This window comes from Babylonia areolata, chromosome 14 (assembly GCF_041734735.1).
Source record: "Babylonia areolata isolate BAREFJ2019XMU chromosome 14, ASM4173473v1, whole genome shotgun sequence".
Lineage (NCBI taxonomy): Eukaryota > Metazoa > Mollusca > Gastropoda > Neogastropoda > Buccinidae > Babylonia > Babylonia areolata.
The window spans coordinates 26,230,376-26,253,143 of NC_134889.1; the positions used below are offsets into that span (position 1 = coordinate 26,230,376).

At 38.9% G+C, this 22,768-nt stretch overlaps 2 protein-coding genes across 2 annotated transcripts in view; both read left to right on the forward strand.

Moving 5' to 3' along the window:
- The window catches only part of LOC143289951 (cytosolic beta-glucosidase-like), a 196,243-nt gene that overhangs the window by 17,527 nt on the left and 155,948 nt on the right, over nucleotides 1-22,768 (forward strand). The window lies entirely within an intron of this gene.
- Nucleotides 1,201-17,453, forward strand: LOC143289947 (ras-related protein Rab-14). Its single transcript, XM_076599208.1, has 9 exons — nucleotides 1,201-1,293; nucleotides 5,937-6,053; nucleotides 6,837-6,882; nucleotides 7,382-7,513; nucleotides 9,124-9,190; nucleotides 10,194-10,281; nucleotides 10,727-10,757; nucleotides 11,270-11,338; nucleotides 12,451-17,453. Exons 2-9 carry the CDS (start codon nucleotides 5,948-5,950, stop codon nucleotides 12,554-12,556), a joined length of 645 nt encoding a protein of 214 aa, XP_076455323.1. The 5' UTR covers nucleotides 1,201-1,293; nucleotides 5,937-5,947; the 3' UTR covers nucleotides 12,557-17,453.

Here is a 22,768-nt window from a genome sequence, read left to right on the forward strand (position 1 = left end):
TTTGCTTATTTATCATCATTTATTTATCGGTCCAAATACTCATTAATCAATGAAAAACTTAGTATGGGTTCTATGAGGGGGGAGGGGGAGACATAGACAAAAAGAAAGGGTTACATTTGGGTGGTCAATTTCGACAATGTATTATTTTATGATGAGTTCGTATTGATATGACGTGTTTCGGTGTTACAGGCTTAAATAATTATCAGCATATGTTTTATATGTACTTTGTTATGTGTTCGTATTGATATGATGTGTGTCGATGTCACATCAGTAGGCCTACTTAAATAATTATTATGCGGATTATAATGTATTTTGTTTCCTGTGTACTGATCAAGCCTTGGAGATGAACGACTTGGGGGGGGGGGAGGCACAGTACCCGTCTGCCGCCACATGGACTTTTTAAGCAAATGACAAAGTGTCAAAGTGCCGGCGCTTATCCCTTGGTAGTTTAGTTTGCTTTGATTATGTTTTTCCTTTCTGTTCAATTTCATATGCTTTGCACCATTTTTGTTCTGATTTGTACATACTGTGTCACTCAGTAGAGCTTTACCGTCAGCTTATGACATTAAACATTTCAGTGTTCAGTGTCCCTCTCTCTTCTTCTTCTCTCTCTCTTTCACTGTCTCTCTCTCTCTCTAGATCTCTTCCAAAATACGTATTGATGAAAACGGATAAATACTTAAAATTCACAATGTTTGACAAGATTTAAATTTGGTTGGTCTGATATTATTGTCGTCTTAGAACAAATACTGAAAGTGAACTTTCATTTACACAGTCTGTAAAGATGCACATGAAATTGAAATACATTTTGAGTTTTGTTGCCGGTTCTGTCCTTGATCATCGATCTCAGCGTACAGTTTGTCTAAAAGAAGGGGTTTTTTGGCACCTTTCTGTGTTCAAACTTATATTACTATTGACCTCTGTGAATGAAAATGTTGTCAAACAATTTGCCTTTTGTTTGAATTGGCGATTTTCACACACACACACACACACACACACACACACACACACACACACACACACACACACACACACACACACACACACACACACACACACACACACACACACACACACACACACACACACACACACACACACACACACACACACACACCAAAAAAACAACACAAGAATTTCGAAAGTTGGCCAATGATAGCAAGATGAAGAGAGTGAGTTCCCTTCCCTTACGCCCCTTGTGTAGATGGCATTCTTGACAGCGAATATCGACGGCCATATTTGCTCGCAGACAGCGTAAACAGACGTTTTTGACGTGGTTTTCATCGTCTTGAGGTAAGACTGAGCGATAAGACAGCAGCTTACGTTTGCGCGGAGTTAAGACAATTAGTATTCTAGTGAGCAGTCTCCATTTGTTTGGAATCATTCCATGTACTTTGAGAATTATCGAAGGGACATTGTCTATTGATACCAGACGATTCTCTGTTCACATGACTTATTGACTAGGCCATGACCACTTCCGTGTGAATGTGTTAATGATCAACCATTTTGCTGTTAGATCACATTTTTCATTTGGGACGTGTTCATATTTCATGTTACTGCTTCGTGATTAAGAAAATCAGCAACAGTTTATCTGTTGACGCAGTATTACATCTGTTGCCCTCAAATTGAGGGCAGTAAGACCATGATTAGCCAGACTAAAACCAGCTCTCTGACTCACACTCAGTCGCAGAAGTTGTGAATAATACTAATAGTCTGGTAATACTCTAGCAATAGCTGTTTAAACCATAGAAGTTTTGTTTTTTAGATAAAGGAAAAAAAATCCCATGAGTTTCTCATTAACATCACAATCATTAAATTGCCATAGCATGATCATGTGTGTTTAAACGATGTAGATCATGTCATGTGATGTATGTAATATTCCACTGGAATTTTCCTTCATACACATATAAGTATGATTTCAAATTGTTTAATTTAAACATAGCACCGTCACCTGCATTACCAGTTCATGCAAAGAGAAAACAGTTGGGACCCAGTTTATAGGTCTAAAATTCATAGTAAAAAATATCAATCATCCTCACAAATTTTATAGTCATCACTACCTGACACTGACTGCACTTAAGTTATCATGAATTTTTTTTAATTATTTTTAAGGAAAAAAAGGTTTTCTGTATATAACTTTGATATATGTAAAATGGAGAACATGCCAGTTAAAACTTAATAATAACTGAAACTGTTCAGTTCAGTGAATGAACAAAAAGCAGTATAGATAACAAATTACTGAATGGAAACTTTCACTTTCAGGCTGAGATTATTTACATCTAAGATAGATCATGAATTTTTTTTTTTTTTTTTTAAATAGATTATAAACATTTTATTGCTGTTGAAAAAAACAGGTTTTGCTGATCTATTAAAAAAATAAAAAAAAAAGCAAATATTGTTGTGTTTTTCTAACAACTACAGGACTGTCATCTCCTGTTGTTGTTGTTGTTTTTGTAGTGTTTAGCTCTTGATGATAAACTAAGTGATGAGGCGAACATATGCCATTCTGACCTGACCTGCAGAGTATATTTCCGCATGTGCATGCACATGACTTCTTTTTGTTGTCAGTGTTAGACAAATTTCCTATTTTGATGTCAACTTCTCCTTTCTATGCTTCGTCGTGTTCTTTGATAATTTCAGAACAGTGATTTTTTTTTTTTTTTTTTTTTTTTTTTTTTTTTAATGAAGACTTCTATAGTTACATCAGTGTTACATGTATTTGTTTTCCACTCATTGAAACCCTATCTCCCTCAGTCTGTCTCTCTGTCTCTCTCTGTGTCTCTCTCTGTCTCTCTGCCTTGATAGAAAACGTTTCTCTCTCTCTCTCTCTCTCTCCCTCTCTCTCTCTCTCTCTCTCTCTCTCTCTCTCTCTCTGTGTGTGTGTGTGTGTGTATGTATGTGTGTGTCTCTCTCTCTGCCTTGATAGAAAAAGTTTTTCACACACACACACACACACACACACACACACACACACACACATCTGCACACACAGATAATCAGAAGAGGAGGGAACCTGTCACAACCTCCAGATACCTACCCAGATTTTAGTTGTGATTTTTCAACAGGTAGGGTGACACTCCTCTTCATTCTCATCAGTTTATCCAGTACTAAAGTTGAGTATAATGATCACAGTGTTTAGTGTTCTATTAGATACTGTTGTAAGTAAGCTACAGATGCTGTGCTCAGGATATAATCTGAATAGCCTGGTCAGATATTTAAACTAAAAGATCATGTCTCAAGTAGGCTTTCATTAACCCTCAGTATAGTTTATTTTTTAGGGGTTGTTAGGGAGAGGGGGGGGAGGTTGTTAGGGGAAGGATGGGTGTATTTTTATAGCTTTTTGTGTATTTGTTGGTTTTGGTTTTGTTTTGTTTCCTCACTGTCTGTGTCTCTGTCTGTCTGTCTGTCTGTCTGTCTCTCTCTCTCTCTCTCTCTCTCTCTCTCTCTCTTAATGATAACCTGATTGCACAAGGATAGGCATCCCCTTCAGTAACAGGATGGTACTCATTGGCATGCCAACATTTCATTTGATTGGGCACTCCTGTCTGCACTGCATGTGTGTATAGCCATGGCCCAGTTCCTACCGAGAGTGACTGAACAACACCCAGGATGTCTAAACACTTATATATATATATATATATATATATAAATATGTGTGCATGTATGTGTGTGTATATATATTTTTTTGAATTTATATATATATATATATATATATATATCTGATTGATACCTCAAAGCAAAGAGATTATACTAAAGGTTGCATAGTGTAATAGTTTTTAAACATCAGTGTGTTGGATATTGGACGGCATAGTGCTTTGTCACTTACGTATTATGCTAGGAGGGACAGACACAATGTAATCACGGGGATTACAGTGTTGCAGTCCCAGAGGATTGCAGCAGCTTGATTTTTATTGACTTTGCCTGTGTCAGCAAAGAGAGTGTGTTGTAATCAGCCTGATTCAGTTGTCTGTGTTGTGGGTGTGTCCGTTTGTAAACATCAGTATTGACATTTTCTGAGCTGCAGCAATTCATATTACAGAAATCGAGTTTAGTAGAATGGCATAGCCCTATAGACAAGACCTTTCTGCTGATCTCCATTTTGAAGGCAAGGCAGGACAAAGGTCAATGTTATCACATGACACAGAAAAAGCTTATTGGACATGAAACATCGACAGATCATGTCTTGCATCCAGTTTTCATGGAACTTTCGGACATTTGAAAGCATGAAGTGAAGTGGCCTAATGGACAGAATACTTGGCTAGGAGTTGGAAGTTCTACTGTTGTGTGGACCTGGATTGTGTTTGTTTGAATCCTCCATCCACTAGACTTCGAGTGGTGGTTAAGGTGCTAGTCATGTGAATGAGATGACAGACCAAGGTCCCATGTCATGTGCTGACAGGGGAAGACCAAAAAAACAAACAAACACGAGTTGTGCCAGATTGTGGAGACTCACTCTCATGATGGAAAGTTGTCCAAATCTGATGCAGCGAAAAAGACAAAATAAACTTATCATAGTCACGTTCAACACTTAACTACCTCCGCAGAAATATTACTCATAGTCATGCTGATATCCAAGGCAGGATTATTGATTACACGTCAGAGATACTGCAGAGAGGAAAAAAACAGCGGCAAACAGGAACAGCCGTGGTGGACACATGTGTACTACTACCAGTGATAAAGATATATGTACATATGTATGCCTTTTGATGTATTCTGGTGTGAGAATTTGTTCATGCATGTATGCATGTACAGGTCACTCATCACTGCATGTGTGTGGTTGTGTGTGTCACTCATCACTGTGTGTGTGTGAAAGTGAATCAGTCCGTAATAATTGATAGTACACAATGCACAAGGGGAGATGCTTCCTTAACAAGGAGGGACATAGTGTGATCAAGGTGAGAAAAGCATACAGTTATAATCAGACCATTCACTTTATTTGATACGGATTGAATGGTAACCACCAGGTGTACAGTCATTTGACTGCACCATCCATGATGATGGTCTTTGCTTTTTGGCCCCCACACTTTGACTGACCTATCAAGGGTCATCTGGTCCTTCTTTCCACCTGAATGAAGAGTTCTGCTGCAAATCTGTTGAAACATAATCTATGGTCGCTGAATTAATCTCCAGATCGGCTATGAATGACTTGATATACTTAATCTGCAATCCTGAGGATGATGTTTTCAAGATCATCACCTGTTCTGTGACTGTCTGTGTGTAGTTTTGAATTTAGTATTGATTTTCCTTAGGAGTTACAACCGCAGACACGCATGCATAATTTATCAGATGCGCATAAATAATTTACAATCCTGGGGGTCATTTTCAGGATCATCAAATATTGTGTATGAATATGTCCATGTGTCTTTTTGATTTTCAGTGTTGACTTTTTATTCACAGTTACAACACCAAACACTACCAGACTTCGTACAAAACAAGTTGTGTGATAAGTCACTGAGTCATTGGAGGAGAACCTTCACCAGCTTAGATAATACTAGGTCAAATTAACAGTTGATACCACAGATCAAGCAGTTGTAATTACCTATAGCACAGATAAATGGATTGTATTGCTGGTGTTAAGGAACTCAGTTGTATAAATAGTTAAGTTCAGGTCTGTTGAAGACTGATTTTGCTGCTCTTTTTTTTTTTTCAGTTGGTAGCTTTTGCTTGTATGTTTACACAAGTGAATTAAGTCATGGAAAGTGTGAAGAAGGCAGCGCATCCAATGTTGTTTTCCAGCTTCTAAGTTTAGTATATCAGATAAACTGGAAGGCAACTGATAATGATGAACTTGGGGACCCTATTTTTACAAGACAGTTCACACACACAACACACACACAGAGTGATAATTACAGCCAAACAAATCCTGTTGCTAAAAAGGACATGAGTGCATCCATTTTTGTGTAATGTTAATTTTTAGTATGCTAATATCGTTTCAGATCACAGCACCATGGCAGCAGGGCCTTATAACTACAGCTATATATTCAAGTACATTATCATAGGGGACATGGGAGTGGGCAAGTCCTGCCTGCTGCATCAGTTTACAGAGAAGAAGTGTGAGTATTCACCGTTGCTGTTACCTCATCAGACACGGGTGTGTAGATAGCTGGTGTAAAGAAGGAAATTTATCTCAGGCATACTCTTTTGCAGTCATTCTCACGCATGCCAGTTTAAACATCTTTTTAAAGCTGGTTTGCTATTATGCGTGTGTGTGTGAGAGAGAAAGAGTGCATAAGCGTGTGTCATGAAACAGGCAGACACTAAAGTGTCCCATGTGAGAGAAAATAAAATCAAGTGATATTGTGTGATTGGAGGGTGGGGGGGTATTGGATATTTTATTTCTCCTTGCTCTGTGGTTGAAATATATAGACAGGCTTAACTGGCAGGGTAGCGCTTGGGTGTGCTGCATGGTAAATGTTAGTTTATGTGAGTTGTGATCCATGGTCATTTAAAGGTTTTGAATTTCATGGAAGAACCTGCTGCAGTAACGTTAAACAGTAATATAACAACTGACAGTTTCTAGAGGAGGCAGAATCAGTTAGACATTAGACTTCTGATCCTGTGTTCACCAGCTCAAGGCCTCATTTCAGCATTGAGTTGCATCCTTGTGTCTGAGTGTCCTCATTTCACCCAGGTGCGAACGGGTACCTGACTTCAGTTGAGGAAGGTTAAAAGTGGTGGAAGGAAAGGGTTGGACCCCACCTTTCTATGCCGAACCCTTTGCACAGTGGACATGAATCCACTGCTGCCTTGGCCATAGAAGTCTATGAGACCTTTTTAAGATTTTTTTTCCCAGTGAATTTATTTGTTTATTTTAAATCTTAATTGTTTTTTTACAGTTATGGCAGACTGTCCCCACACAATAGGAGTGGAGTTTGGAACAAGGTGAGTGTAAAAGCAGTAATTATTTGTTGTGCTTGGACTTTCACAACAGTTACAGATAATGCATGACATGTAAATTATTGTTGGTTGTTGTTGTTTTTTTTTGGGGGGGGGTTATTGTAGATAAGTTTAGACAGATTAATATTTGTGATGCATTTGATTTAATAGCCTTGCTGGGGTTTTTTTAAGTAGTTATTGCAGCTTATTTTGAGACTAAAGAATCATCATATTTTAATGTTCCTAATGTACTGCTGATGCCCCTACATTGTGTCATTTTAATACATTTGTGTTTAAAATTAAAGCTTTTTAATTTGCTTTGCTGTCTTATGAAATATAATGCTAAAACATTTATATCTAGGGAGGAGGGTGGGGGGTGGATTTAAACAGTAAAGGGCTGGTGCATTAATGTGCAAGAATAGTTCAAACTCACAAAACTCATCGTTAACATGTTGTGATGTCCAACAAAAGATGTGACTGTTTCCCGTGCTGTTCGTGCTGTCAGGATAATTGAGGTGAGCGGGCAGAAGATCAAGCTCCAGATCTGGGACACGGCAGGACAGGAGCGGTTCCGTGCCGTCACTCGCAGCTACTACCGCGGAGCTGCCGGCGCCCTCATGGTGTACGACATCACCAGGTGGGTGGAGCTTGGGGACATGCTGAAATGTTGTCTGTGCAAAAATGGTAAAGTCATTTGGATTAGACATGAAACTGATGTCCTTATACACTTAGCGCGCATAAAACAACCCTTTTCAACAAAAGGGTTGTCCTTGGCGAAATTGTCCAGACAATTTGAGGGTAGTAAAACAAAATGGTGGTGCTGCTACGACTGTGGTGAGGTTTGTGTTCTGCACTGGGAGAGCAACCAAATTGCACGCAGAGAAATCTGTTGTGACAAAAAAGTAATGTGGTACAGTGCAATAGGAAGTACATTTTACAGCATGCTACCTTTGGGGAGAAAAATGTTGACACAGTTATTCTCTTAAGTGACAGGCCTGCAGTTAATGTTTTATCAATCTTCATCAGAATAAATAGATGAATGAATAAACTAAACCCTTGCAATTTTCTCTTAATTCTCCTTCTGTCTGCCATCAAGTAGGATGTTTCAATCCACAAATAGAAGGGAGGTAACTAGCCAAAGATTCTTTTGTTTTCATCAGTCAGATAAAGAGTAACATTTATCACAGGAATGGTAAAAGACCCAAATTAATTTTAAAGGCAACTGTGTTACAGAACTGATGAAATCTGAATCCAAACAAATAGTAAACAAACAATGTTTGAATGCAGCGGTTTTTTGTTTGTAATTTTAAAAGGAGATACACATTTTGAATTGTATGGACATGCATAAGTTGTTCCAACTTAAATGAAAATATACTGTTGTACAGTTAATGGATATTTGTAACAAAGTCAGTATCATTACAGACACAGGTATGTTAATGGTGGTGGTTTTTTGTCATTGTTTTTCAATCAAAATTTATCATACTTAGCACTGTAATTTATACACAAGTTCCCAGTCAGTACAAATGAATCATCGTGTATAACAAATGAATTTTGGTGTCATATACTGTACCATGTCAAACTGATGCAAACTAGGCCTATTGGTTTGCTCTGCTTGGCCAAATTTCGCGCGGCTAACAGTGAAAAGATGTGCCCACCCGCTCTCAGCCAATCAAACGCCTCTAAAAACTATAAGTGCTTAATCATTCCTTTGGCCAAGGCTCTCCACACCATCTTGTCAGGTTTACGCTCTGTCTCGTCTTACGCTTTTTTCGGCTATTCAGCGTATCCTTTTGGCCTTATTTTGTTGCATGCGGCTTGTGTTTATTGTATTCTTACATTCTGTGTACTCGATTCGACTCGGCACCCTCGATTCGTTCGATTTTTTCTGCCTCTAATTTGTGCAAAAGTTAGTATTATTAGAGATAATTCATAGAAGCTGCTCTTTTTTTTTGTTTAATCTTGCACATATTTGTCATGACTAATTTTATAACAAAAGAATATTTGTACAAAAGTGAGTGTTATTACAGACACATTCCTGTTAGTGGTTGGGTGTTTTTGTTTGCTTTAATTTAACACCTGTTTGTAAGAACTGTATTTTATACACAATTTTCAAATCAACACAAATGAATTACATGGTGTTTGCGTGGGAGGAGTTTGTTTGAGTTCATGTAGTACCTGTTTGTAAAAACTGTATTTTAAACACAATTTTTGAATCAACACAAATGAACTATTTTGGTGTTTGCACAGGAGGAGTACATATAACCATCTCAGCAGCTGGTTAACAGATGCCAGAAATCTTACCAACCCCAACACGGTGAGTACTGTTATATAGAAATGTTTCATCATTGCCCTGTTGATTAATTGCCAAAGCCATGTGATAGAATCGGTTAGGCGTTTAGACTTTCTCAGCCAGTGTTCAGCAGTGATCAGGGTACAAGGGCCAGCCGTAATGGCTTCTCTGTCAGTCTCTCTGTCTCTTCTATCAGTCTCTGTCTCTTCAGTCAGCCTCTCTCATTGTGCCTGTCTCTTCTATCAGTCTCTGTCTCTTATATCAGTCTCTCTCTTTGTGCCTGTCTCTTCTATCAGCCTCTCTCTTTGTACCTGTCTGTCAGTCTCTGTCTCTTCTGTCAGTCTCTCTCTTTGTTCTGTCTGTCTATCAGTCTCTGTCTCTTCTATCAGTCTCTCTCTTTGTGTCTGTCTGTCTATCAGTCTCTGTCTCTTCTATCAGTCTCTCTCTCTGTGCCTGTCTGTCTATCAGTCTCTGTCTGTTTCTTTCTCCCCACCTCATGTACTCTTCCCTTTCCGACATCTTGTTTCTCCTCTTCACCACAACCTCTCATCCCTGTTTTTCTTTATTCATAGCTTTATTGTATTGTACATTTGGATATTTGTGCTTAGGTTTTTATTGCATATGTATGAGATTTCGTTAATGTTGCTGTTATGAATATTTTGGCTCTCACTTTTTGTTGTTGTTTTTCTTTCTCTTCTTACATTTTCTTTGCCCAGATGTAAACAAGCATACTGTGCTCTTTTTTCTTTTTTTTTTTTCCAACCCTTTTAAAACAAAGAGGTTACCTACTTCCGGGAGGTTATCGGATGTAGCTACTTTCGTTTTCTCCGCATAGGCGGATAGTAGTTTGCTCAGGACAGGAATGTCAGACCCCTGCCAGAGTCTGCACTAGTGGGTCACGGTAAGTATGTTACTTAAACGTAATTTTAGGAAGAAAATTTCCTTTTGTGTGTTCATTCATTTGTTCATTCTCTCTCTCTGAATCGAAACAACTTCTTTTCAGTGACGCCATGGTTTATGTGGGCAGGTGATATTTTTGATCGGCAATAAGTGTGATTTGGATGCCCAGAGAGATGTCACGTATGAAGAGGCCAAGCAGTTTGCTGAGGAAAATGGTACATTCTTATTCTGATATTGATTGCTCCATTCTTTGTTTGTATGTGTGATGGTTGTTTTTTTGTTGTTGTTGTTTTTTACTGCTTAGTTTGGGCGGGAGAAGAGGGGGTGGGGGTTGGAGAGAGAGAGAAAGGTGTGATACTGTTTGAATGCATGATTGCTAGGAACTGATTGATAGATGTATAAATTCGCAGTGCATAGGAATTATTTATTATCAAGAAATTTGTCTGTCTTGATTGGTTTGATGTGTAGGTTTCATCAGTTAACAGTGAATTGGTAATCACATGCACATCAACATTCTTCATGGAGCAGGAGTGCAAAACATTAAACATGTATATATTCTGGAAATATCTAAGGGAAGAGAGTCTTCAAAAAGATGAGAGAGAGTGTTGAAATAGTTATCTTGTGTTTGATGTGTATGTTAACTGCAGATTTCTTTTTCAGGTCTGATGTTCCTTGAGTGCAGTGCAAAAACGTAAGTGGCAAAAGATTGTTAACTGTGCTCAAGACACATAGCATCATGTCTCTACATTGTGTCTACCTTAGTTAGTGGATTTTTACATGTGCTAGAGAGTATAATACTAAGTTATTACTTTGTTTAGATTTGTGTGAATGTCCCTCAGTTTCTGTTCACAAAAGTTAGAGCCAGACATTTGTCTTGGTGCATGTGTTTTGGCATATGAGTACAGTTGTGTGTGTGTGTGTGTGTGTTCTGTATGCTTTCATTGGTCATTGTTGAGGCATATTCAGAGATTTTTCTTCTTCATCAGAAAGTGGAAAAAAAATCTGACAACAAGATTGACTGTTCAGGAATACAATTTTATTGTAAAATTTTGTTTGATCATGTTGATGCAGATAATTCAACATAATAAACTATTATATGTATATCACACACACTCTTAAACTGTTCTGTTATCCATGTTTTTAGAGGTATGTACATCTTGTATGGTGTTGTTTCTTGTTTAATTTGTACATTTGTCTCTGCAGGGGTGAAAACGTAGAAGACGCTTTCTTGGACACTGCCAAGAAAATCTATCAGAATATCCAGGATGGAAGGTAAGACTAAGCTGATGCATGTGCTGGTTGGTTTGTTTGGGGATCAGTAGATGTGTATGCAAGCATGCATGTGTAAAGCTGAGTGCCTCAAAGACCTCCAGAGGGGTACGTTGTGGTTTATTTTATGTTCTGAAGTAAGAAATATTGAGTTAGATCGTCATAGCTGTTTAAGGTTGGATATATGCACATATGTATAAATTTGTTTCATACATGCGTGATTTTTTATTATTATTATTTTTGTATAATGTACATAGATTTGGGGTTTTATTCTTATTTTGTTATCATGTTACTCAGAGTGCTGGGTTTCGTCTTTGTGGAGGGGAAAATGGACAACAGGACCATTCTTGTACATTTTGAACTCACACCATCCCACACTTGCCAGAATTTTCTCCCACTCCACTAGACCTTTTGTGGTGGTCTGGATGCAAGTGATTTAGATGAGATGACAAACAGGGAAAGTTCTGCAGTCAAAATTCACACCAATACACAAGAGAGTGTAGTGTGTGCATAATTGAAGCCAGACTGAAGAATGACTCGGAGAAACAAATGATGAGCACCTGAGGGTAGCTGTCAGCTCTTCCCAGGTAGGCAGCCAGCTGTGCAAATGGCCTTAGAGGTCGGCGAGGCTCTAAGCACCATAATTTGATTTGATTTGAGTTGTGCAAATACTCCGTTTTGGTCTCTTGACTGATGGGCGCATTAGCCAAGTGGTTAAAGCATTTGACTTTCAATCTGAGGGTCCCGTGTTAGAATCTCGTTTACGGTCCCTGGTGGGTAAAGGGTGGAGATTTTTCTGATCTCCCAGGTCAACATATGTGCGAACCTGATTGTGCCTAAACCCCCTTCAAGTGCATATGCAAGCAGAAGATTAAATACACATGTTAAAGATCCTGTAATTCATGTCAGTGTTCGTTGGGTTATGGAAACAAGAACATACTCAGCATACACCCCCCCGAAAATGGAGTATGGCTGCCTACATGGCAGGGTAGAAACGGTCATACACACAAAAGCCCACTTTTTTACATACAGGTGAACATGGGAATTGCAGCCCACGAATGATAAGGGGCCATGTTAAGGATTGATAACAATGATGGTACCCTTGTGTGTTTCAGCTTGGACCTGAACGCAGCTGAGTCAGGGGTGCAGCACAAGCCGGCCACACCCCGCAGCCCTATCAGCAACGACCAGCCACCCAGTAAAGAAGGATGTGCCTGCTAGTGGCCTGCCTCCCTCCCTCCCTCCCCTCCCAGTTCCCCGCCCCCCTTACCCCCTGATCCCCCACCCCTGCTCCCGCCCCCCTAAACCCCCTACTCCTCCTCCTCCTCCTTTCTGTCAGTCTTGTTTGTCTGTGTCGGGGGATATCAGCGTGTCTGGTCTGGTGGTGTGAGCGCAAGCAAGCATGTTGAGTGGAAGTGACGAGAATGGATGCTTGCGGCGTGTGTTTTTGTTTGTGGGTTGTTCTTTTTTTCTGTTTCAATATGCTTGTGATTTTTTTTTTCCCAATAGATATAATATTTCTGTTCACTTTTTGTATTTGAAGGGAGGTGGAGGGATGTGTTTTATGTAGAGCTCTGATTGTAAAGGTTATATTAATCATGGAACGTTCTCTCTTTTTTTCCTTTTTCTTGCTTTTTTTTTTTTTTTGTCTCTGGTGGTATTCTAATATTTTCTTTCAGGTTTTTTTGTTTGTTTTTGTTTTTTGGGTGTGTTTTTTAGGAACACATTTTTCAGACAGCAGTCTGGAAATGAGACTGAGAGAAGCTGTAGAAGCAAGAAAATGAACAACCACCAATTGAAGTGCTTGTTCCTGGTATTTCCAATGTCTTTTTTTAATAGGGTGTTGTCGGATTTTGAGGAGGGGGGGAGTGGAATTGGTGGGCGACTGGTAGTTGATGTTTTGACTGATGCAGAACACCTCAGTCTCTTGCCTATACATGTACAGGGGTGTGTCTTGATGATGATGATGATGATGAAGATGATGACTTGTAATGTGATGTCAGATTTTTCCCCTTTGTCCTTCATTCCTTCTTTGTGGTGTCCCCGCTTTTCCCCCTATGTGCTTTCCCCCCGATCCCCTGAACCTTATAATGTAATACTTCCTCCTAAAATCAAGCTACAAAAAAACAAACAAATTTATATATATATCTTTCTAAATTAAACTACAAAAAAAACGCTATCACCCCTGTCTTGTCAGCTACCTGATGTGATTCCTCTGAAGCTCTCCTTGCCGCCCCCACCCCCACCCCCCACACTCCCCCATTCCCTCTCTCTCCCGTCTTCTGCCTTTGTAGTACATGCTTTCAGGTTTCGTTGACAGTGTTTGACACTTGTTGATTCAGCCTGTCGGTTGCTAGACGGAAGTTATGAATTTGAAATATAACTACAGGACCAGTGTGTGTGTGTGTGTGTGTGTGTGTGTGTGTGTGTGTGCCTTTGTTGAGAACAGGTTGCTTGAGAAAGTGGGGGCAAGATTTCTTCTTGGCTGGGGTTGGGTTGTTGTTTTTTTTGTGTGTGTGTTTTGTTTTGTTTCTTTGTTGTTTAAATTCAGAGGGAGCTGGATAAGACCTTTGGGTTGATTTGAGTAAAGGTGAATGAATGACATTAATTTATTCCCCCTCCCCTTCACAATTTTGATAGGTTCCTTTTTTTTTTCTTCTTCTTCTTCTTTTCGTTTCCATGCTTCATTCCTGTAATTAATCTGGATTGATTTGGCCCCCACCCCCACCTGGCCCCCCATTCTTAGAGTCAATCACACAACAGTTGTGCTTGAATTTATTAAGCAGAGATAAAATGAAAAGAGATTGAGTTGTTCGTGTCATTTTATTTGTTAGAAGCAAGTTGAGTCGGAGGTGGTGATGATTCTTCCTCTTATTTTGTGTGTGTGTGTGGTGTTTTCCAACCGTCTTTTTGTTCCTATTAGTCTGTAGCTGTAGAACACACACAGATCTCTTTGGCAGTCAGTCTGTGGAGATGTGTGTGTTGAAGCAGAATGTAGCCTTTTGTTTTTGCCCCTTCCCCCCACCCCCACCCCTCCCTCTCTCTCTCTCTCTCTCTGTGCTTCTCACAGGCCACCATCTTTCCATTTCTGAGTTCTCATATTGCGATGTTTTCTTCCTTAGGATGTTGCTTACATCTTTTTATTCTCTCTCTCTCTCTCACTGTCTCTCTCTGTCACGTCCATGTCTTTGTTTTCGTTGTCACTCTGGCTTTGTCTGTGTCTCTGTCTTTGTTCTCACTCTGGCTTTGTCTCATTGAGTTGTCAATATAATATATTGTGTTCTTTTTTGTGCTGTTGTTGGGTCTTTTGGTCTGATTGTTACTTTTTTTGGCTGCTACTTCTTACATATCTGTGTTACGTTGTGTTGCTTTTCTACAGTGTTGTGATACCTGCTAGCCATGGTTTGTCCAGTTTGTTTCTGAAGTCATGCTGTCTTCTTTTTTTTGGGGGGAGGCGGTTAAAACTACTTTCATTAAGTAATGAGAAATGTTTAAGGAGCCAGTGGTTGTTATCTTGTGCTGTAGAGACACATGTTTTGTCTAACTGAAGAAGTGAAGTAACTTTGTAATAAGTAATTTTGTACAGATCCTTTCTCTCACTCTCTCTCTCTGATTTCCTTCGCCCAAGTGGCACACCTGCCATCCCTCTTAGTTGTGTGATAAATTAGGATGGTCTTCAGTTTAAGGTGGGGTTTGTTTGTTTTTTGTTGTTTTTTTTATTGAAAGAGATGTTAGATTAACTTCTTCAGACCTTGGGAATGCCACATCTTTTCTTTGCCTGTTGTCCTGAGCTTTTGGAAGTAAAATTGGATCCCTTTGATCTGCAGACGCTTAAGTGAATGACATTGAAATCTTTTCTCTGTCAGGAGATGGTTATAATGTTTCAAATTTCCACCCTTCTCTTTTGACCTTTCTGTTGGTTAATTTTCTTATGAAAAAATGAAAAAAAGTTGGGGAAGGGGAGCAGGATGAAGAAGAGAATTGAGAAGGAAAAGGGAAGAGAAGTAGTCTGTAGACCATGGGTTTTTTTGGGTTTTTTTCAACACTTTGGGTCTCTCTCTTTTTCTTTCTTTTTTTTTTCAGAATTGATTATGATAATCCAATCAGCCATGGTCTGAATATTCTTTTTTTCAGAATTGATAATGATAATTTCATCAGCATTGGTCTGAATACTTAAATTGAGGGTTTGTTCGTGCCTCTGGTGGCAAGCATGAGTTACTTGCTCAGCAGTGATTTAGCTGGCCTTCAGCGCTCCATCCCCCCAACCCTCTCCCCACCCCCTTGTTTGTGAAATTGGGTTTGTCGATCAGTAGACCTTGAACACCCTTGGTATCTTAAACCTTTTTTCCTCTGCTGCCATTATTAAATATGAATATTAAAGTTTTAAACATTTTATGAAGCATAAACCAGGCTGACATCTTGTCCCTATCCCTCCTACACCCCCTGCCTGTCCTTAAAGGGAAATGTGTAGTAAAGGTTGTGGTCATAAGTTTTCTTTACATTTTAGTATATGGGGTTTATTAGTTTGTGTGTTTGTGAGTTTTCTGTTTTTTTAATGTTTGAAGAGAACACAGCCATTCCAGGTTTGCAGTGAGTCAGTCAGTGGATGTAGTTGGATGGGTAGTGTGTTCGTGTGTGTGTTGAGGGGAACATGTCTTGTGCGTGTGTATGTTTGTTCAGACTTCTGTGTGTGGATACCTCTCATTTTATTATGGCATCGGCTTCTCTGTACTGGTGATGTATTTTGTGAAACGACTGCTTTCATTTGGCATTTCACCATTTTTGAGTGTTTTTTTTGTTTTTTTTTTTTGTTGTTGTTGTTTTAAGTGTCAAGCTGTGTTTTAAGTACATTGGTTGCTTTCATGTCTGAAGTCCACTGGATTAGGGAAACCGACTGCACACTTGTTGCCCTGATGTTAAGAAATCCTTTTTAGCTTTGACAGCTATTTGAACGGCCTTCAATCAGTACAGCTCATAGTCATATACAGGTATTGTTTATCGTATGTCTCAAACAAATCGGCTCGAAAACTAAACAAGAACAGAGCAACAGCTCAAAGTCATATACAGGTATTGTTTATCACACGTCTTAGATAAGTCAGCTCAGAAACTGAACATGATCAGAGCAGCAGTTCATAGTCGTATACAGGTATTGTTTATCGTACGTCTCAAAGGAATGGGCACAGATGCTGAACATGAACTGAGCAGAAAGAGAAAAGTAAGTCGGAGTATTGTGTAGATGTCTCGGAGAAATTTCATGAAATATTTGGCTGCTTTTACATTACATGGTCAGTCATAAGATTGCCTGATCTCCTGACAGCTAGAGAAATGGAACTGAAGATTGCCAATTCATTTCAGCAGTCTTACCATTTGTAACTCCTCAACCCCACCCCCCACCCCTTTTCTCATCTCATCTTTTTTTTTTTTCCTTTTTTTTTGGGGGGGGGGGGGGGGTTTTGGTCAGAATACATCTGCATAGATGAATGGGTTTGAAAAACACTACTTCCTATACAAAAGAAGAAGAAAAATGAGAGAAGAAAACAAAATGATGCATGCCTGAACAGGCAGTGAAGAGTTAGGACCTGTGAAAAGTGTGGTCAGTCTGTGTTCCAGTTCAGTAGTGCTAACGTCACAAAAACAGCAAACCTTTGTACTGACCCAAGACTGGAACCACAGTCTCCTTGCGGTGTCGGTGGTCTCTCCTCCCTACTGATAGTGGGGCGATGAAGAGGTGATCATCGCAGCAATTGTGCAATTTGTATAATAAATGTTACCATTTCTGTAATCTTTTCCTCACTCACCCACCCTACCCCCCACAACCCCCACCCTGCCCCACCCCACAACCACACCCTTTGAACTTTTGTCACCCTCTTTGCACCATAGTCGTTAAAATTAATCAATAGCTTGTGTTAATGAAAAAGAGTGCTACCTTGTACAAAATTATCAGATGTGTTTCATGCATGTTTTGATTTGCTTGTAAAGGTGACCGCTAACTGTTCAATGCTTGAATGCTTGGGAACAAACTTTGAAGAAGAAAAAAAAAGAGAAGAATTAGCTGGTTTGGAGACTTGCTATTTATCTATTATTTGGTGATAGATAATAAATATTATTGTGAGAATGACTTTTGTGGTGTCTGTGTTTGAGTGGTGTGTATGTGTCGCTGGTGGTGTATGTGTGTGCAATGAATTTTGGATGTGCGGTTTTGTGGGGGGTTTTTGGTGGTTCGAAAAAGTACAAAGTTTTGGTCTTCTCATGTTTTCCACATTTTGTTTCTGTCTGGTCTTTCCCTATTTTTGCCCTATATTTTTGTTTCGTCATTTACAAACTATTTTTCATTGCACATAGTTCATAAGTATTTTTCAGTGTCTGAAAACATGCCTATTATGAAACCTTCCTGTCAAAATGGAAGACTGTAATAATTCAGATCAACTCGCCGTGTTTGTTTTGTACTCTCAACTAAACAGGTGCCCATGAAAACGGAGTGTGGCTGCCTACATGGCAGGGTTTGAATAAAACCTTTGATCTTTTCAAGAGATAGATTATGTTTGAATGATTAGTTTCAGCATTGAGAGCTGCTTTTGTAGTATATGTATTAATGAGACATCCACAAAAGAATTGAAATGTGAAAGGTATACATTCAAGAAGCAGAACATTTCCAAATTAAGATAATTGAAAAAGATTCTTTTTTCTTCTTTTTTTCACAATTTCTTAAGCAAAAACTATAAAAAATTATTTTTAAAAATGGGGGGGGGGGGGGGCAATTGCTTTGTGGTATGTCCCGTATCATCCAATGAGCCCATCAGGCTTGTGGTGTAGAGTTTTGTTTTTACCTTGGGTTTTCTATCAATATGTATATATGTTAGTACATCTATGTATGATTATAGATATAGACACACATATATATATATATATATAAACAGATAAGACATGCTTAAAATAACTAAAACATGAGTATACAGAGGAATCGAAAATGGGAGATTTCAAACTATGGCTTGAACAACAAATTGAAAGATTAAATTCATGAGTCAGCTATTGTTGTTTCTCTCTTATTTTCCTTGTATTGTCTGACCTTTTTGTATTTATTTGTATTGCATTCACTCTCACTTGTTGATGATGGTGTGATTATTGTGAACAAAGTTTAGTTTGTCTTTTGTAGCAGCTCTGTTCAGCAGTTTTGTTGCATGTTATTGATCAATTTTGACTTTTTTTTTCTTTCTTTTTTTTTTTTCTTTTTTTTTTTAGTGATGGCACAACTATTGTGACAAGAGTTCTGCTCAACAGCATCAAAACACACACACACATGCGCATGCATATACTTGTATAGTCAGACCACTGTGTGAAAGTAAATAATCAGCTGTTATTCATATGATATAGTTATTGGCCGATTTTGCAAAACATGATTGAAACATTAAGTTATCAGTTAATGAACAGAATGTGATTTGATTATCTTTGGCAGAAAAAGTGATGTCTCTATAGGACACGTTTTGTCCACTTTCTCCTTAACTCACTCAGTACGGCCAGTCCTCTCTTCTCCTCTACACAGACCCCTCGGATGTCCAGTGGGTGTCTGAATGACCCAACCTTTAGCTTCCATCGTCAGAATTGTGGTATTCTTTGTCAACATTCACGTCTTCAGTATAAGAGCCTTCCGCTTGCAATATTTTGATGATGGTAATTGGGGGTGAAACGCTGTTAACATCGTCTCTTTTTGCCGTTCGTATGGAAAGAGTTAAAATGTTGTACAGATAAGCCTACCATTACCATAAGGAGGAAGGTGGTAGAACGGTCAAGATGCTTATCTGCCAGTACAATGTCCATGAGGGTGTAACTAGGTTTGATCCTGCTCTTACAAAGTTTGACTGAGTGTCTAGTCGTTCAGATGAAACGATAAACTGAGGTCCTGTGTGCAGCACGCACTTGGCGCACTGAAAAAGAACCTATGGCAACGTTAAGTGTTGGCCTCTTGCAAAATTCTGTAGAAGAAATCCGCTCTGATACCAGGTTCGGACACAAATATATATGCATGTTTGACTGTTGGGTTATGCTGCTGATCGGGCATCTGCCTGGTGGATGTGGTGTAGTATATATGGATTTGTCTGTACACAGTGACACCTTGAGAAACTGAAACTACCATTTTGCTTTTGTGCTCTGCAGCACTCGAGCTAGGTTTTACTAGATTTTTAGCAGTTTTAGGCATGAAGGCTACAAGTAAGAGCAAGTAGTGTTAATTAATCAGATAACAACCCACTGTGCCACCATGGATCCACACAGTAAAGCTTGTGTGGTCCGCACATCCTGACATTATCTCGAGCTGTGAGGAGGATTGAAGCCTTTAGAAGTTCTACCAATCAGGAATGAGCTGGTTTCATTGGCCAGTTATTATACGACTCTTTCACCACCATAGGTGACTTTAGTCAGCTAGACACTTCACCACAATAAGTGACATAAGTCGACATTGAGGATCATGTGAAATGGACTGTTTCACATTTGTTGCAAAGCTTGACAGTTGCAGCCAATTTTCCGGTACAACAGGAAATTGACTGACATTCTGCCCTTGACCTCTTTGATGGAGTTGAGATGAACAATTCACTGCATTATATTGACAAGAACTGAATCATGTGACTGAGAGCATTGAGTCTAAAATATCTGGCGCTGGGGAGAGCTTTTCACACAGAAAATTGTTGGCGAGAGAGTTACTGGGTGAAATGGGTTATTTAAAAAAAATTTTTTAAACTCATCAATCATCATCAATCATCAATCGCTATGACCAACTTAAACGTTACCAGTGCAAGGCCTCAGATGTGAGAAAGAATCAACCCTCATTTGATTTGAAGAAAATCCTGAGACAAGAATTAAAGCTTGCAACAGTGAATATTATTGATACTATATGGCTTGAAATTTATGCACAAAAATAGTTAGACATTTTGTATATTAACAGATTTTTTTTTTTTCGGTACACAATGGTGGACATCTACATATGATGTCGCCAAAAAGCTTACTCTGTCCACATACAGCAACAAATTATCATCCCATGAGATGTATTCAATATATCAAGATTATATTAAGATTTTAAACAGAGTTTATGCTAGCCTGTTTTGTTGCTGCAGTTTTAACAAACTGATCTGAATCCCAGTACAGCCCTCTTCTGATCCTGGCTCTCTCTTTGTCTTGGTCTCTCTCTCTCTCTCTCTCTCTCTCTTGAAGGAGGAGAATGACTTGATTGCTTCCATGTTGTTGGATGCATCAGTCATTCACTCACTGGTCTAAAAATACATGGATAGCGCACGCCTTCTTTGAGCCCCTTTGCTGACTGAAGCCAGCGAAGTGTTCAATCAGCCATTTTGCTTCTCATGTCAGTATAACATGAAGCGGTGACTTCATATGTGTAGCCGAGCGCTCAGCTGGCTTCACGGCAAGCTTTCATTTGCTCACGGCATTAGTTAAGCTGACATTCCTGTGTGTGTCTCCACTGCAAGTTTGCGCCACATGTCACTGCACTGTTTTCCTGTAATAATTTAAATAGATAAACCATTGGCAGATTTCAATCGACACAACATTTGGCATGTTGTGGGGGCAAGCATAACACGATTTCGTTGAAGATGTACGGTTACAGTTCAGAAACTACCACCACTTAGCAGACGACTTACAATGGACTGACGGCCGGATATGAGAAACAATATGGTGTCCAGTTGGCTTCAGCTTTCCTGGCCAATGAGCTATCCATGTATTTTTAGATCAGTGCATAGCACTCCATACTCAGCACTTCTCAGCCAGTTTGCTGGTGTCACTCCATCCCAGGAGGGAGACACGAATATTTCACAGACTCAACAAGAGACTGTGAGGTTGCCCCCCACACCCCCCACCCCCACCCTCCCCTCACATTATATTGAAAATAGATATTTGTTTCCCTCCAGACCTGCAGAGCAGAATTGGCACAATTGTACAGATTTGATAAACCATTGTTGAAATTGTATGTCTATACATATTATTGAATATAACTTAATGAAAAAAAAAAAAAATATAATAATAATAATTAATAAAAAAAATTGAGATTCGTGTTTCTCCAAATCTCCCAAACAGAACAAGTCTGTACAGATCGAATAAAACATTGTGAGTCAATACAGACTGGTCCATACATACAGATTGGATAAAACGTCATAATCTGTAGTCCATACAGATAGGATAAAACAGTGTTATAACTTGGAGTCCATTCAAAACTGGTTAAACACACCATCTGAAAATATGATAAATTTGGAAGAAAAAAAAAAATGGTCAGAATCATCACTGATGTTATTTGGTAGCTTCAGCAAATCTGACTGGTACTTTACTTTCAGAATAGAAACAAAAGCAAATATTTTTCTCCTTAGCTTAGTAGAAGTATACTGACTTGTCATTGAGTTAGATCAGAACAGGAACAGCATTTGAAAGCTGTAGTGTTTCAGTTTGTTACCTCTAAGGACTTTGAACTTCCTAATCACAGAAAACTGTAACACTGACATTCTCTCTCTCTCTCTCTCTCTCTCTCTCTCTAATTCATTTTTTAGATGAACTATTTCTGACATAATAATGTCAGGTAGTGGAACTACTGAGACTTTGATCCATATTCCCCAACGAATGAAATTCATGTGAACAGAAGACAACTTAGTATAGATATGTAGATAGGTAATATAGATATAGTGAGATAGAGATTGAGGAGGACATAGGGCATGGGTGTCAAGCTTGAAGCCAAGAAAGAAAGCAGATTCTAATAGCAGCTTGTTTGGATTGGTTTGGTGCACTGCTAACAGGCTAAATGTTAAGATGTTACCCAGATTTCAGTCAGACATTGGTGATTGGTTACTGGTGCCACTTTCCTGTCATGCCTCCCCTTCCAAATTACCCCTCAGCTTTTTAAAAAAAATTTATAATATACATAAAGGAAGTCATGCAAGATGCTAATTATGTATAGAACTGGTCATTTAATAAACAGTTTAAACTTGGTGGGCTTTTTGTGGGGGGTTTTGTTGTTTTTTTGTTTTGGTTTTTTTTTTACAGGAGATGCATGTACATAGAATTGCTGTTCATAATGTGTTCATAATCTGTCAATAATTATTGGAGGGATTATTTGTCGTGCTTACACTAAACGTGTTTGTTGACAGTTGATGTTGTTTGGGATGTCATTTTAGATAATGCTTTGTCATTTTATCTGACATCATCTTGAAGTTGGGAACGAATGACGCTGTGAATGAATATTCATTAATTTTTTATTTTCAACTTCTTGCTCTCTTCTGTTTTGTGATGATTTCTCTGGGTTACTGGTGTCTTTTTCTTGTCAGGAGCAAACACATTGTTCCGATAGCGAAAGTTTTCACAAGTGACTGTTTGCCATACCGATTCTTCCGTACCTGTGAAATCAGTTTGGCAAGCATATATTGATTTCTGCCTTTCATGTTGTTA

What these genes read in the sequence shown, in the direction of transcription:
- LOC143289947 (XM_076599208.1), top strand. Translation starts at nt 5,948, where the DNA reads ATGGCAGCAGGGCCTTATAACTACAGCTATATATTCAAGTACATTATC. An exon ending in ATGGTGTACGACATCACCAG is followed by an intron (nt 7,514 to 9,123) that starts GTGGGTGGAGCT and finishes GTGTTTGCACAG; the next exon opens with GAGGAGTACATATAACCATC. An exon ending in CAGAATATCCAGGATGGAAG is followed by an intron (nt 11,339 to 12,450) that starts GTAAGACTAAGC and finishes TGTGTGTTTCAG; the next exon opens with CTTGGACCTGAACGCAGCTG.